The sequence below is a fragment of the Dermacentor silvarum genome, chromosome 2, assembly GCF_013339745.2.
Source record: "Dermacentor silvarum isolate Dsil-2018 chromosome 2, BIME_Dsil_1.4, whole genome shotgun sequence".
Classification (NCBI taxonomy): domain Eukaryota; kingdom Metazoa; phylum Arthropoda; class Arachnida; order Ixodida; family Ixodidae; genus Dermacentor; species Dermacentor silvarum.
Window position 1 is genome coordinate 217,589,827 of NC_051155.1, and position 16,333 is coordinate 217,606,159.

At 48.2% G+C, this 16,333-nt stretch overlaps 1 protein-coding gene across 1 annotated transcript in view; it reads left to right on the forward strand.

Moving 5' to 3' along the window:
- The window catches only part of LOC119442654 (fibrillin-2-like), a 98,306-nt gene that overhangs the window by 79,437 nt on the left and 2,536 nt on the right, over positions 1-16,333 (forward strand). Inside the window, 8 exon segments of the mRNA XM_049662281.1 lie at positions 1,710-1,832; positions 2,764-2,880; positions 4,162-4,290; positions 5,681-5,800; positions 6,719-6,838; positions 7,049-7,154; positions 8,516-8,807; positions 9,780-10,006. Of these exon segments, the coding sequence (XP_049518238.1) occupies positions 1,710-1,832; positions 2,764-2,880; positions 4,162-4,290; positions 5,681-5,800; positions 6,719-6,838; positions 7,049-7,154; positions 8,516-8,807; positions 9,780-10,006 (1,234 nt within the window).

Below are 16,333 nucleotides of genomic sequence, written 5' to 3' on the forward strand. Positions count from 1 at the left end.
TTGTTGTCCATCGCATCCATGTCAACGGTAGTACATGATGCTTCTAAGAAGGCGCATCGCAATAAAGCACCATACTGACACGTCTTAGGCAGTGGTAGGTATGGGGTCATATTTTGTGAGGATTATTTTCATTTTTCTTTTCATTTTGGCATTCTTCATAGACTCATACGAAGCCGCGCCTTCGCTATCTCCGGGATCGGTCACTCAGCGGGAAGGTGATAGGAAAAGAATAGCATCGGGAGAAAATAATCCTTACGAGATACAGCCCCTGTCGCATTGAAATACGACAGTCACTCGGGAAGGCAACGAAAGCTGTTGAGAAACCGTACTCTTGAGAATAAAAAACGAGTATTGCGCTAAGTGTCGCCCACTGAAATGTACGGGCCTCCTGAATTCGGCTCGTGAAGTGTCCGCCCAACTCGTGCAGGTTTTTTATCGCTAGGACATCTTGATAGGCTAGTTGGTGAATTTCTGTTAGCAGGATTGACTGCACAGCTCCATCCAGGGCTGCAATATTTGTAGATCGGCAAATTAACAACTTCATACCATGACAACCCTGGCGCATTTATTACCACCGCAAGAGGCACAACTTTGAGGAACCAAGATGACACAGAGTGCAGACGCTAGCGTTGTATAATGGCAACTATTAATTTAAAGATAACCATCTTCGATTACCATGAGCACAGCAAAGGTTTTTTTTTTTTTTTCTGTTCGTGTTCGTACGAATATGTTATGCAGTGTAGCATACCGCAAGTCCTATAGAGATGGGCTCGAACACGAGGGTCAATAATCGCATGGAAACATACTACCAAAACAAGATAACGAACTACACGTACGAAAATTTATGAATGTGACGACGTTAGAGTAAAAATTAATGCTAACAGCTCACAAAATATCGATGGCAAAAAAAAGAGGTTAAGAGTTATTGAGGTTGGTAAATTTAGTGCTGAGTAATGATAGGAACGGTATAGCTCCATTCGTTTGTTCTGATATGAAAGAATGAATACTGAAAAAAAATGGCCCAGCGTTATAGGAGGACAGTGATTGAGATCAATGATTTCTGGTCTACCCTTCAGCGATTATCGATCTTACCATTCAACTGTGTTGCCGTCTACAAATGAAAGCCGAGCAGGGAATTTCAAATCGGAACGACAAAATCGCAAGATGCTATTTGACGTAAGGGGTGTATTAGCGCGTCTGATTACAACTTCGACGTGTCCTACCTCAGTTGCTTGTATGGCAAAACAAATGACATCATTCTTACTATCATTATTTATTGGTGTAAAAAAAGCAAGCAGCAAGTTGGTAACTGTCACCGGAAGGGGCACAAAGCCTGCCTACTCTTCAAAACGAAGGAGACAAGAACATAGAAATTGAAGACAGGAAGAAGGGAAAGAAAGAGGGAAAGAAGAACAAGTAATAGATCTTATAGAATAAATCAAAACAATTACAAGAAATTTAGCACGGCCGGTCATTGCAGGTGGCGCTACTAAATGAATATCAGAAAATAGAAGAAATTGGGGCCAATGTATTGTCACTCGAAAACAACAAATGACCCCATTGCATGAAATTCCTGCATTAAAACTCTTGCATTGTCGCTGTTACTCTCCGAGCTACCCTGCTCACTTTCATTTGTACACGGTAGCACACAAACTGTGCAGCTCGTACACGGTGGTGCGACAAAAACTGAGCTTACTTCTCGTGTGCAGACATCAACGAGTGCGAACAGAGCGTGCCGCCTTGCAAGTCCAAGTGCGTCAACACGGACGGCAGCTACATCTGTGCCTGCGAGCCGGGATACACGCTAGCCGAGGACAAAGTATCGTGCAAAGGTCAGACGAACCACGTCACGGCATTTCCTCTTCGCACGACACGGGAACAGGCACTATTACATGCGTAGTAGATTATAACCATGGAGTACTCTGAACGCACTATAAGAGATGTTGACGCGTGCTCTTCGTTAAGCAAAGAGGAGGTCTTCGTCGGAGCTGGCTTCTCCACACTGACAGTTCTTGTAAGGAGAAGCCCACTTAAGTGGCTCTCTTCGTTTTAAAGGCAATCAACGTCGCGTTTTTGTACAATTATACATTAAGTGCATCAGAAGTATACATATGAGTGCGTTAAAGGGGGCGTGAGCGTTGCATTAGGAAATGGATCAATAATGCTACGCGTAGCTGATGTGCAAGCCTATTTACAATGTATTTACACGTAGGCTAACGGTGGCCAAGATGGCGACCCTATAGCAATACGAATAAATGGTAAACAAAATGCGAACCCGTCGGGATAGAACTTGTGCCCTTCGATCGCGAGACCGGCGTTCAGCCGATGGCATCATCGGGAAATTTGTTAAAAGCAAGCGGTTGAAGCGCCCGTATCAAGAATGTCTCTGATGGTGTACTGAGCCACACCCTGGATCATTACACAGGAGGATAGGATGGACATTTGCTGTACGTACGCTTGTTGCTCGACGCCGTACTCACGCTCCAGAATCAGCACTCATCAAGCTTCTGCACACATCGAGGCGATCCGAACTCTTGTTGAACTTAAAGGTGATGTTACACCTCCGCAAACGTGGCTCAAAAACTCTTCGCAGAAAACCAACGTACACAGACCGATCAGACTTCGTTCTGTAATGCAGTATTTATTTTTTCATTGGAATAGCATCTCGCCGAGACACTCTGGAGAAACTCGGCGGAAGGAATGTGTCCACAAACACACAGAGTAAATGTGCCCGCTGTTTACCGTTTTCTTTTCTCTTCGCAGACATCGACGAATGCGCGACGGACAGGCACAACTGCGCGCACAGCTGCATCAACACACCGGGAAGCTTCCGCTGCGGATGCAAGAACGGCTACAAATCGCACGAGAACCAATGTCTCGGTAATCACACCAACTGATTCACTTTCGTGAACTTTGACTGATTTGTAGTCGACGGGTCACAGACACGCGGTAATATAATGGCAGCGTACGACGATTAACTAGACAGTGAACTATACAGTGACGATAGGCAATCCGCACTTACGTACTATGTGCAAAAACATACGAGAGCGGGCTAGTTGGTGATATATGACGCGAATTCACAGCGCGAAATTATACAAACGCAAATCTTCGTTTCCGTTTTTCCTGTCCTTGTCGAGTTTCGAGCTATGAATTCCCGTCACTATATGCAGAGAGAGAGAGAGAGATACAAGTTTAATGATTTGCTGGAGATATTAGCCACTATATGCAGACGCAGTTCTTCGTACTGATGCGCGTATTATTCCCAATAAAAAAAATATGAAAACGCAAATTAAAGGAAACCTTTTCTCTCTCTCTCTCTCTCTCTCTTTGTCACTGGCGTCCTTTCGAAGAGAACAAACCCATTCATCGACCATTTAAAAAGCCCGAGTTCCTGTGCGGCCCAAAGAATGGAGTTGGTGACATCTAAAACGGTTGACACGCAAATCGATCGCTTAAGCACTCGCGCACACGAGTGGCATTTAGAAGCTAGCCTTAAAACTTTTTCCTAGCAAATATGTTTGTGGCGCGCCATCAAACTGCACCATCAGCATTGCCGGCACCAAGAAGTGTGGGCCAGCACACAAAAATCTGGGAATAAATATGTACAGCATTTTACGTAATACAACTTGCTCAAATATGTACTTTGTAACGGTAGTCTATGCAAGCAGTGAGGCAGGATAAAATCCGTTTTCGCTCTTCCCTGAGAAGTAGTTCAAAACATAATAAGGCTTCAAGAGAACTTCTTCACTTAGTTGACTTTAACTAAATGACAATATTACCGCTATGTAGAAAGACGAAACACAATTTACAGTGGACACAGCTACAGTTCAGAGTGAATTAGTTTACAGTGAGCACAGCTTAATGTCCTAGCGTACACCTTATCATTGGACGGCAGTTATAAAACAAACAGCAAACAAAGCTCAATGCCCATGTCGTCTCTTATGTTTCTTACTTTGTTTCGTCTTTTCCTTTAAAATAAAGCATTCTAACTGCACGTTCTGAGCGACGCGCTCGCTGTCAATCATTTTATATCACCCTTCAGCATTGAACATTTCTAAGTGTAATATCTTCTAGCATCTACATTCCGATGTTTAACAAACTAATTAGCTTAAAGGGTTTAACAAGCTAACGAATAGTCGCTCGCCATTTTCTTCCGTGCAGATATCAACGAGTGCCAGGAGCAGCCGTACCTGTGCGCCCCGAGTGGAACGTGCAGTAACATGCTGGGCACCTACCGATGCAACTGCCTGCGCGGCTACATCACCGACGCCTCCGGAAAGTCCTGCAAAGGTACGCGCCTTCCTCAAGAAAACGGTGCTCGTGTTGTCATTTACCTATACTCAGATATTGCTTACAGCATGGAAGCAGAGTTACCTCCCGTGCTCACAGAAGTGTATCGATTGCAACCTCTTATGGCACGTACACACTAGCGGCAAAACGCGCGCGGCGCGCCGCCGGCGGCAAACCGCAGCAGCGGCAGGGCGGCCACACCAACCGGCGGCGCGCCGCTGCGGCAATCACGTGACAGACTAGACTCCTCTCCCCTTCTCGAACTATCCGCGAGCTCACGCGTGTAGATGATAGTGCGAAACGAGAAACAAGCGGTCGGGCGGGTCCGCATGGCACCAGTTTCCCGCGCGCACGTCACGGAAACGGGCCGCTCTCATTGGTCTCCTTCATCCGCGGCACGCGGCAAACCGCAAAAAATCGTTCCAGGAGCGATCCCTGCCGCGGCAACAAAAACCCGTTTCGCGGCTGCTTTCGCGGCGCGCGTCTTGCCGCCGGCGGCGCGCCGCGTGCGTTTTTCCGCTAGTGTGTACGTGGCATTACTCGGCACCGATTACGTTTGACGGTGGTTGTTCTACGTGGTGGTGGTGTGTGGCTCGGCCCTTCAAAACAGGCCAACGCCACCCCTTGACTGAAGTGGTGACTACGATTCAGTAAAGCCTCCAGAAGAGTGCGCGAAGAGTTTTTAAAAATAAGCATGGCGGAGTTTGCTTCGCCAGACACAGACTGCGTCGTTTTAGTTGTAGCCATCTGTATCACATATGCTACTTGTACGCATCGTAGCACAGCGATGCTTCTCAAGCAACTGCTTATCATTGTAGTCGTTAAGGAGAGTTACTGAAGAACATTGAATACATCGGTAGGTGGCGTGACAGTCGTCAACATAAAAAGAGAGAGAGAGGGGGGGGAACTTTTCATTTGCTTTTGCTGTCACCAATAGGAGAGTCCAAATACCGCGCTGATTTTGCAGAACGAAATCATCATGTCGAACAGAGTTCCCTACATCCAAGAGTTGATCTGTGTATATCCCGAACAATAAAGTTTCAACTCATCTACGGCCAATAAAGTTCCACCAGAATTTCATGCGCGATCCATACCTGAAAAGTCGTGGCTATGATCAGGAGGAGGGCTGGAGGCTTCCTTATTGTTTTGAGCCACAGCTTTTCACAGTTAACGCGTTTTCCTTACTAAAACAGTCATCAATATACAGAAGAACTACGATTTGTTTTCTTTCCATTGATTATTCTCTTCGCTCAAGTATCTATACTCCGCTCTGCACAGTTACACAGTTAGGTCATCATCTGGATTGTGGCCATTTTGTTTTTTCCTGTTACGAACATGAACATATAAAATCAAGATACGCAAGAAGTCGATTGCTTCCATGTCGATGCAGATACCGACGAGTGCGCCAACACGGCCAAGTGCCCCCACGGCTGCGAGAACCTCGAGGGCTCGTACCGCTGCACCTGCCCCAAGGGCTTCAAGCAGGACTACTACTGGAACCAGTGCATCGGTCAGTATACGCTCACGTACGTGTGTTACAAGCAGAAGGAACGATAATTACGGCAGGGAAATGTACAAGAGATCTGATGTTGACGAGTCTTAGTACATGTGGTGTGGGAAATATGGTATCGTTTCTAAAATTCAGCACACAAATTGGACTACGCGGAATGAAACAACACGGCAGATTTATTCCTCGTTGTCCAAATTGGTGCTGGATTGTAGAATAGTATCGGCCAACTTCACGTTGTGTGTCGGCAGGTCCCCGAACATTGCAGGGCGTGTGCCGTGTTTGCGTGCTGATGTGTATTGAATGGAAACATCATTTGATGGGTACCAACCGGGATAGCGTTTGCCTGAAATTATGGCAAGCAAAAAAGAAAAAAAAAAAGAACGAAAGACCACGAAGACAGGCTGCCGATTTTCAAGTGGAAAGAGATAGTGGCTGGAAAGGTCGAGTTAGAATGGTAGCTGGGAACGAAACAGCTTGTATGGCCGGCAATCGCTCAGTCCGAAGGCACCCCTTATGTACGTAACTGCTAGACCTGCCTGTGGTTGTGCGTTGTATAATTCGGACAAATAAACAAATACCAACTGGGACAGGACAGTGAGGAAGACTTTATTGAGAGCTAGAGAGGTTAGCCTAACCAAACGTCTGGCGTGCTACTCAAGGTGTTTAGGCTGAAAAGTGAAAGAGAAGAGAGAATAATAATGCAATGATGGGAGAAATAAGAACAAAGAAATCCGCAAACACATACAGGGAGCGAGCACACAGTACAAGTCATCCCGTCGTCATGTTACACCTTGTTTCTACCCGCCGACTTTTTCGCATCACCGTCAGATAACGATGACAAGTGCCAAATTTCAGTGAGAAACTCTGCGATCGCGGTTTCCATGTTGATTTCGCTTGGATGCGTGTGTGTGGACGCAGATGAGAATGAGTGTCTGGGCCTCCCTTGCGGCTCGGCTTCGTGCATCAACACGGTGGGCAGCTTCTCGTGCTCGTGCCCTTCCGGATACCGCTACGATGAGATCATGACCAGCTGCACCGGTGAGTGTCGGCACGACCACCTCGTAGCGCGGATAACTTCGCAATCTGCGCCAATTGTCACGCCTCACTCGCCGCATTATTCTGGCTTTTGATTTATGCTTAAATGAAGCGGTCGGTGTCAATGTCCACGACACTGCAAGTGAGGATCATACGTTCGTCGGTCACGCATTCATCTTTTTTTTTTTTATTTTGTCCTCACGCGCATTGCAGGAGGCGAAGGCTGCGAAAACAGCCCGTGCCTGTACGAATGCACGCCGACCGGCAGCAGCGGTTTCCTCTGCGGCTGCCCAGAGGGATTCCAGCGCTTCGGCCAAGGGTGAGAGCGAAGGGCCCTTGCCTGACACATCCAGAATGACGCACGCATGCAGTCACGGACATATCTTGTTTCGAGACACAGCAGGAAGTCGGACTTTGAAAGAAGGCGTTTGCAATATGCGCCTGCTGGATATTGTCAGAGAGTCACCCGACGAAGAAAAGTTTGGATGCACTAAAAAAAAATTTACCTTAGAGTGGTGTTGTTTGATCAAAGCCTTGAAACCATATATAGATAGGGTCACTAAAAGCCAAAGCACAGACAGATGGAGCATGGTTTTCTTTGATTTCATGTAAATTTTTCGCAAGATAAGAAATGCTTTCAAGCAGTCGCGTCGCTTCATTACATTCGCAACCGGGAAAACATCTAGGTATACCGCGGCTTCACTTTTGCGCATTCGGCCGATTGTGCGAACTAGACTGAACGGTCGGTATAAGACGTCGCGCAAAGCTGCAGATGATGATACTATGCCATAAAGAGATATGTGCTTTGGCGATGCTTATTTTTCAGCCGTACTGCATGTCACGCTCGACGCGAAGTACTGCTTTATGACGTATAGATATTATTGTTCGTCTAAGTAGCGCAATGCCACACCCATGGCGTCTGCTGCCACCTGATAAGCCCGCGCCGACACGAGCAGTTGTAAAGGGAGCAAACACAAAAAGCGGCACTCCCAACTATCTCTTGAAGTTCTGATGTTACCAACAGGTGCAACTAGCGCTTTCAGCGGGCGCGCGAACGCGCGCTTGTGCAAACGTTTCTATACGAGTGGGCAGGACGTACCAGATCTACTTGCTCGGAAATCTAATTGAAAGCCCAATCGAATGCTCATAATACTGACTGGGAGCGAAGCATGCGGGCGAAAGATTGTACACAGCGTGGCCAAAATTGAAGCCCAAATCCACCGATGAAGGGCGAAATGGTGATGTGTGTGACAAGTTCATTTCATTTTTTTTCTTTCACATTTTGAACAGGACGCGAGGCTCTGCGTTTACTGGCTATACAATATACAGCCTAAGCGAATAGATGACACCTTTATCGAGCGCATGTCTATTCGCAAACAAAAGCATCAGTTGAAACCATGGAAGGTTTCCGGCTAGCACCCATATTCATTTACATTCTTACGAACATAGGAGCATTGATTCCCCCTCTCCCTCCTTTTTTTCTTCTTAGCCTTGTTCCGCTTCTTCGCTACAACCGGTATTCACTATATCTAGGGTAAAAATACACGGACACTATACGGGGAGGAGGACAATATGCGGGCTCGCTATAACAGGTTACTCTGCATCAGAGGTTTCAGACAATCTCATCGCTACACAAGCGCGCGGATTCACTGCACTAACCACGCGGACGGACGCGTGCAGGCACTGCCTCTCGGCCCGGGACAGCAGGGGACAATCGGTGCCGAACGCGCTGGGCAGCCTGGGCTCCGCTATTCCCGTCTACCCGCTCATCGACCCCGAGGGGGCAGCGTCCGGCGACGACAAAATCATCTCCACCGAGGGCTGCTACTCGTGCAATCTCAACAGCGGCTCGCTCCCCACGGCGCAACACCGGAGGACCAGGGACGTTGCGGACGACAGTGGCCCCGCGGCGGCAGCGAACGCCACCAGCGGTCAGGTGACGCGCCGTTTCCGGAGATCCACACACAGGAAGGTGCGTGCGACAGGGCATATTCAGAAGGGAACATAGTCGAACCCGGATATATCGAACCCGGATATAACGAATTATTGTGTATCACGAACAGCAGTAAAATCCCCTTGACAATTTTTGTATCGAATCACATCGAATTACCTACATATCGAACTTTCTTGTGATCCCCTTCAGAATCGATATATCCGGGTTCGACTGCATTCATTTTGATGTCTCTTCGGCTGCCGTGTGTCGTTTTCTTACCATTTGTGCTTTCGTGTTGTGACTGTTATAATCAATGTGGTTAACGAACCCTTGGATTAACCCGCATGGTTATCAATCAATGGTGCAACCATCCTTTTTTGGTGGTCTCTCTGCAAGGAGCATGGAAAACAAAGGCCGTACTGGCACGTCCGACACTGAACTAACGCGACAGCTTAAGGACACCGCACGCCGCAATTGGAAAACGCTCTTCACATCAGCTCGGGAGTTTTCATCGTAATCTGCGCCCATAGGAACTGCTTCTAGTTGGTATTTGCCGAAAGATACATTTGCCGCTAAAAGGACACACACGAAGCAACGTTTGAGGACGACACGGTCAGTGAACCGTCATTGTCGCCGTCGATGTCTCTACCTTTTTGTGCGTGTCATTTTAGCGGCAACGATGTCCTTCGGCGTCCACAGTCAACGCCACCTAGATAGCACAGGGCCTGTTCACTCCGATCCATGACGTCATGCTACTTGGCCCGAAATTTCTATTGCCAAGGCTGGCATGACGAAAGCGGTGACGTCAAAATCGACACGGCTTACTCGGGGGCGTGCCCATTAGATCCTATGGCAGTCGGGCCAGGTAGCATGACGTCACGGATCGGAGTGAACAGGCCTTGTGCTATCTAGGTGGTGTTGCCAATGTCCGAGACAAAAGTGGCCCTAAGACACTCTGTCCTCGACAGTCAACCAAAAATGCGCTCCATTAAACTGTCGGACACCACGCAGCGCACAGCGGCGGCCGAGGAGACCCCGAAGAAGCGCAAGCCGTCGGAGCACAAGCGGCGGCACGACCACTCCCACTGGGACCTGGTCAAGGTGACCATAGCCCTGGACGAGGCCCAGCGGGACCGACACGTCCTGGAAATCAGGCCCGCCTACAAGCACCTGCGCGACGACAGCAACTACCACGTGCTGCACGGCGTGGACAGGGACCGATTCCAGGTTGTGTCCAGGTGAGTGAGAATCCGCGTGCGCGCAGTGAGGACCGACTGTCTCGCGAGAAAGCACTCCTCCGCGAGTGGAACACGAGAAAGCCAGGGTTCGTTCATTCGGCTTTATAGAGCTAAAAATTAGGTAGTGCTTGTTAAATGTAGGGAGGGAAACATTCCTGCCGCAGATACTGTAACTGTCTTGCTCACGGAGGAAGGAAAGCAGCCATTCAGCGTTTCAAGGTGACCGTCCTCCTAAAGGCTCATTCACACTAGGCCGACACGACACCGATTTTGGTTTGCCGACTGTTGCCGACAGCGTTTCCCGTCGTGTAAACTGCTGTCGCAAACAGTCGGCAGACCAAACTCGGTGCCCTGTCGGCCTATAGTGTGAATGTGTCGACCATGCACAATGTTACTTATAGCTGCGGTGATCTGACGAGAATATGCGCATTCAGCGTGATATAACTATGGTGAACCACAGATGTCAAGCAACGCAATTACATGGAGCGCTGTAATACAGATGCAAATAGTTTCTTCGTCGTGCGCCCAAGCGGTAGCACCCTCTGCGTCGGTGTGAATGCTATTGCGCTCGCTTTGGTTGGCGAGCTTCTTTTCGGTTCCTACTCTGCACGCAGCAACAAAAGCCCGTCTACAACACCCTGCTACGTTTTCGTTCATATTCTTCTTTTGCTCTCCCACGTGAAAAAGAAGTCGCAACGGTAAACAATGCATATAGCCTGCTCTGGAGCAACTCGGACTAAACAGTCGGCTGTGTGCCGCGCGGGGAAGCCTTAAGGGAAAGTTCTGGCTTGAGAACTCCTATCTAAATAAATGGGAACGGTAAAATCGTTTTTCTCTGCAACCAATGCACCAATATTGACGAAGTTTGTTGCATTTAGAAGAAGGAAAAATCTAGTGATTGTAGGAAGAAGATTTTTATTTAAGCTGTCAATTTCCTTTTTTTTAATGTTTATAAATTTAAATTATGGAGTTTTACGTGCCAAAAACACGATCTGATTATGAGACACGCCGTAGTGGGGGACTCCGAAATAATTTGCACCTCCTGGGGTTCTTTAACGTGCACCTAAATCTAAGTACACGGGTGTTTTCGCATTTCGCCCCCATCGAAATGCCGCCGCCGTGGACGGGATTTGATCCTCCGACCTCGTGCTTAGCAGCCCAACACCATAGCCACTACATTTCGAGAAATTTAACAACCAAGTTTACAACTCTTAACTCAGCAATCAAAAGTGATATCCGAATTCTGTGAACTGCACCTATATATAATAACACATCTAAGGCGGACAAATTTGATACATTATGCACCGCTTTCAAGTATACTACTAATTTGTGAGTAGGACTTCTGCAAGACCCTCGTGAACATCAGGTTTGTCTGCTCATGGATGCAATTTACAGAAATGCGTCATCTGTTTTTTGGTGCAACTAATTCGTAAACTTCGCGCTTCAATTTTTTTTAATCTTACTAATTCTCGGAAATTTATGGAAACAATTCCGGGCATCAAATCGAAATTTTGCGCAGTAGATTCATTAGAGTTAAACTTTCTTTCTCAAATGCAACAAATTTTATTCAAATCGGTCCGGCGATTGTTTCATAAAAGCGTTTCTGCGTTTTAGGTGTATTTAAATAGGGAAAAGTGGAGTCGGCCTCGAGCTGTAGCTTCCTCTGTAGCACAGACGCGGTCATATCAGTAGACTGAAATTGACGCAAAAAAAAAAAAAAATTCACCAGCCCTTCTCCTGTCGAGAAAATGGCGTAGGCGAAGCTTGTCGTGTGTGTATGTGGCCTTCGTCAGGGTAACGTAATGTTCACATGTCACGGTAATAATGTATACTTATCATTATTAAATGTATACTTATTATTATTAATTATTAAATGTATACATCGAGGGAAGGAAACATACAAAATAACGGAAGGAAAAGTTGCACGAAAGGGAAACAAAAGTAGAAGGAAAGGGACCAAAATGTAGTAAGAAAGGGAAGGGAAAGTAGAAGGTCAAGTACACACACGTCAACCTTTGCTTACCCCCGTTTTCTTGACAGGGGAAGAGCGGTGATTTCCTTTCTTTCTTTCTCACTCTTTATCTACTTCTTTCCTTTTTGTCCCTGGTAAGTGCCATTGGGCTTGGACCCTTTCTGCACTATCATCAGGATCGGCCCACACCACAAGGGTATGTGCCATTGAGCTTGGACCCTTTCTGCACTATCGGCAGGATCGGCCCACTTTTCAGCGTGACATCACCACCACCACCACCACCACCACCACCGCCGCCGCCGCCGCCGCCGACATTTGTGGGCCTATAAAGCTTCGTTAAAAATATTGGAGGACGCTTAAGCTTCGCCTTTAAGAGTGAAACGCGATAGCGTTATCGGGCCCCGTTCGCATCGCATTTTTCTTTGGGTAGGCTTCACTGCAAAAAAGAACGTGGGCAAGCCAGCTTACAAAGACCAAGCTTACACCGATCCCCTTAATGTCGGCTTCACTTTTAAACAGAAATGCATTGCTGGGAAGACGTTTTCCCAAGGGCAATATAAGTCGTCTTATATTAAAATGTGAAGGCCCTAGGACCTTTTTTTATTATTTTATTAAATGTTTGCTATTGCCCCGACACGCGCGCGTGTCCAAAACGAATTAGGCAGGCCAAGTCCCAATTTGATGATGATGGTGATGAACTGTAGCTAATCCCTTTGTAACGGGCGGGCTGCTTTAAAGCGCCCTAGCCGGAGTAAATAATTATACATGGCGATAAAAAGGAAAAATTAGAAAAGGGAGAAAAAGAAGAAGAAAAAAGACAATGGAGAGGAGGGAGGGCCGACCCCAGCACTTTTGCATGCATAGCCCATCTTGGTGCGCAGACATTGACGTCGAGACACTGGAATTCATCTGTTCCCTTCAGAGTTGGTCACACTGTGCTGCTGCCAAGTCATATACCACCACTGTGCCAGTCCTTCGTTATGCGCACTGCTTTTAGACACCACGACACCCGGTTCCCGCACTCCATTCTCGCTTTCCCAGTGCTGGCAGGAGTGTGGTGCCCTCTGTGTGTCGTGTGCACAAACCGGCACACCGGAGGTCTAGGTGTTCCATATTTTCCTCCTCCAGGCCACATGTCCGACATATGGGGTCAACGGACGAGTCGAAGCGGCGACGATACACAGGCGTACGCAGTGCTCCTGCTCGTGCCGCAAAGAGGAACACACTGCCACCGCTGTTATCGTACAGCTCCTCCATTTTAATGTTGGTCTTGTGAGGGCTGTACATCCGCAAGGTAGATTTCGCCGTCATTTCATTCCGCCACCTCATGGTCACCTCTTCAGCCACCTGTGTCTTTACTGCCTCTGTCCACTTGGCCTCCCGGCCCTCGTATACTGGTTTCGCAAGAACTCCATATTTGCGGCGCAGAAATTGAACCCGTTTGCACCACTGGGTTTGTTTGCCTGTTATGCAGGTGTATCTAAACAGACGCCTGGGCCATCGTGTGTCGTCCATGAAGTGCAGACTTCCCTCGTAAGAAAGCTTGCTCCTCGTTTCATGCGCCTCGTACGTGGACCAACCCAGATCACCCTGAATGGCCTCGACTGCGACGCGCCCATGACAACCAAGGGCCAGACGGCCCACTTCTCGCATGGCCCCGCTCCAACCATTCCTTGGTTTCTGCTGAGAGGCAGACAACTGAATTTGCAAAAGTCAGGCCGGGTATATGCACAGATTTCCACATATCTCGGACAATCAGGAAGCGGTTGCACCCCCACAGGCTTTTCCGACGTAGAACCTCTGCCACTCTCTGCGATGTTTTGCGCAGGTTCTCTTCGTGCGTCGTCAGCAAGTAGTTTATCGTGCTGAACACCACACCAAGATAGCGGTATTCCGTGGCCCACTGTATCAGCTCACCTCCAGGCAGGTATATGTTGACATTGGGCTGTGGGCCCGCGAGCAGCAACACGGCAGATTTTTTGACGTTAAAGCCAAGGTCGAAGTGGTGTAAGCAGGTCGCAGAGAGTGTGACCAGCTGTTGAAGGTCGTTTGGGCTCTCTGCTAGCAGGACTATGTCATCAGCATACACTAAAGCAGGCAGCTTCCAAGTCACGGAGGTTCCTTCGTACATGTGCCTGAAGGGAAAGCCGACTCTAGCTGCTATGAGTGCTCGCTCAAGACTGGAAACGTATAACATAAATAGCATTGGTGACATTGGGCAGCCTTGTTTGAGTCCCCACATCACTACTACTGGTTGGGACTGGGCACCGCCAAAGCATGCAACGACAGTGTTGTCTTTGCAGAGCCGGCGTAGCAGACCAATCCATACTTCAGGCATGCGGATGTCTGTCATCCGATGGAATGAGTGGTCATGGGGAACACTGTCGTATGCCCTTGATACATCCAGAAGGCAACCATAGAGGCTTCTTGACTCCTTACGGGCTGCTTCCACTGTTTGAGCCAGCACAAAAAGATTGTCATCTAGGCGCCTGCCAGCTCGAAACCCATTTTGTAGTTCTGTGAGCACGTCGTTCTCTGCCCATGCACTCATCCACGTCTTGAGGATTTGTGCGAATATACGGTATAGGATGCATGTCACTGTCAACGGTCTGTAATCACATATAAGACCAGCATCTCCACCTTTCTTTTTGACGAGGCACACTCTTCCAGTCAGCAAGTCTGCAGGAATCGGGTCGCCCACCACGATGCCAGAAAAAAATATTAGCAAGGTGATCCCGTACTTTGTCTCTTAGCCGCTTAACAAGATCGGCAGGTATGCCATCCAGACCCTTTGCTGTCTGCACTCTAATGTGTGTGAGTGCCCTGTCTAAGGCCAGCTTTGACACCTCCCATTTCACAAGCTCCGTTACTGGAGCTATAATCTCCAAACTCGTCAGTCCTCTTCGAGGTGTGCAGAGGCTGTTCACGCTCAAGGTGATATAGTTTATTCATACTGCTCCGTAAGACGCGTCTCAAGATCAGTGACGAGCCGAGGATGCGAGCGCCATCTGGATAAGATTTTCGCAAGTAGCCTACCTGAGTGCGCTGCTGTTGGTATGGTAGAAATTCTGGCAAAAGGGGCTTGTGTTTGAGTTTCCTCGTAACAGAATTATGTTTTCTCGTACATTCAAATAACAGTCCGACGCCACCATGTCTGTAGGTTATGGTTAAGTCGCACTTTACCATTTTTCTGACGGATTTCCCTCTGAGAAATTCACTAACACCTTGCACCACGCGAAGGGCCTGCACGGTCGGGGTGGTTCGGGAATGATTTTCTCCTGCACTAAAGCCTTGCGCCACGCGGAGGGCCTGCGCGCGGTTAGGGTGGTTCGCGATGATTTTCTCCGCCACAGACGCCGACATCCACGCCGACGGCGACGCCGGATTTTCTGCGACACGGGGCCCTTAACGCTATCGCGTTAAAATCTCGTGTCCTCGTCCCCTCTCTATTCATTAGGCCGGCTAACGCTATTCCCCTTGGGTGCCCCCACGCCCAGGCCTCCTTCATTTCTATTTCCCCCTCCCTCACACACACTTTGCAAGCCTCTATAGCAATGTTCAGCACATTTACAGTGCCCTCGTATGCACTTCTAGGCGGGCTGTAGGTAATCGCATCGCTGACGTACCGAGAAACGATGGGGAAATCTTGAATCTTGGAAAGCGGGAGAGATAGCTGTCAAGGCAATTACGCGACAGCGCTTTAAGACCTTCAAAATACGGCTTCACGTAGCCTTATCTAGACACGCGTCGACGTTACGCGAAACCGTATCGCTTATCACTGGGGAGATGCCGCGCGCGAGTTGTTTCTCGACGTCGCGAGCGCATATTCTATGCGTGCCTTGCAGCCGTCGTTACCGCCAGTGCCTCACGTTCTCAGCATAGCTATACCCAAGCCCGATCTACTGTAACAGTTTTTTTTTTGTGTGTGTGTGTGTGTGTTTGTTTTCTCTATCTACTACGAGGTTTCGCCCTGCAGATAGCCAGGCTACAAGACAAGCATCGCATTTTGCAGTTGTTAAAAAAAGTCGCAGTTTCGCCCGAAAGGCGAAGCATCGATTGCGATAGCAAATTAGTAGACAGCTATACGATATGATAGTAGTTTTATCGGCCATATAAAGTTGTAAATATTCGCTTACTAACTAAATAACCAAGCACAGTATCACGCGCGCACAGGTAAACATGAACACATCTCGCTCGATGACCGCGGGAGCTGGTCAAAACGCTGGAGTGAGAAATCGCGCCAGTGGAAGCGAGCAAACTGACCTTCGCGCTGGCTCTCGCTTCAACGCGAACGACGAAAGCGCAGCCCATACGAAGCTACCGGCACTCGGCGAATGCCCTTTAAATGGCCCATC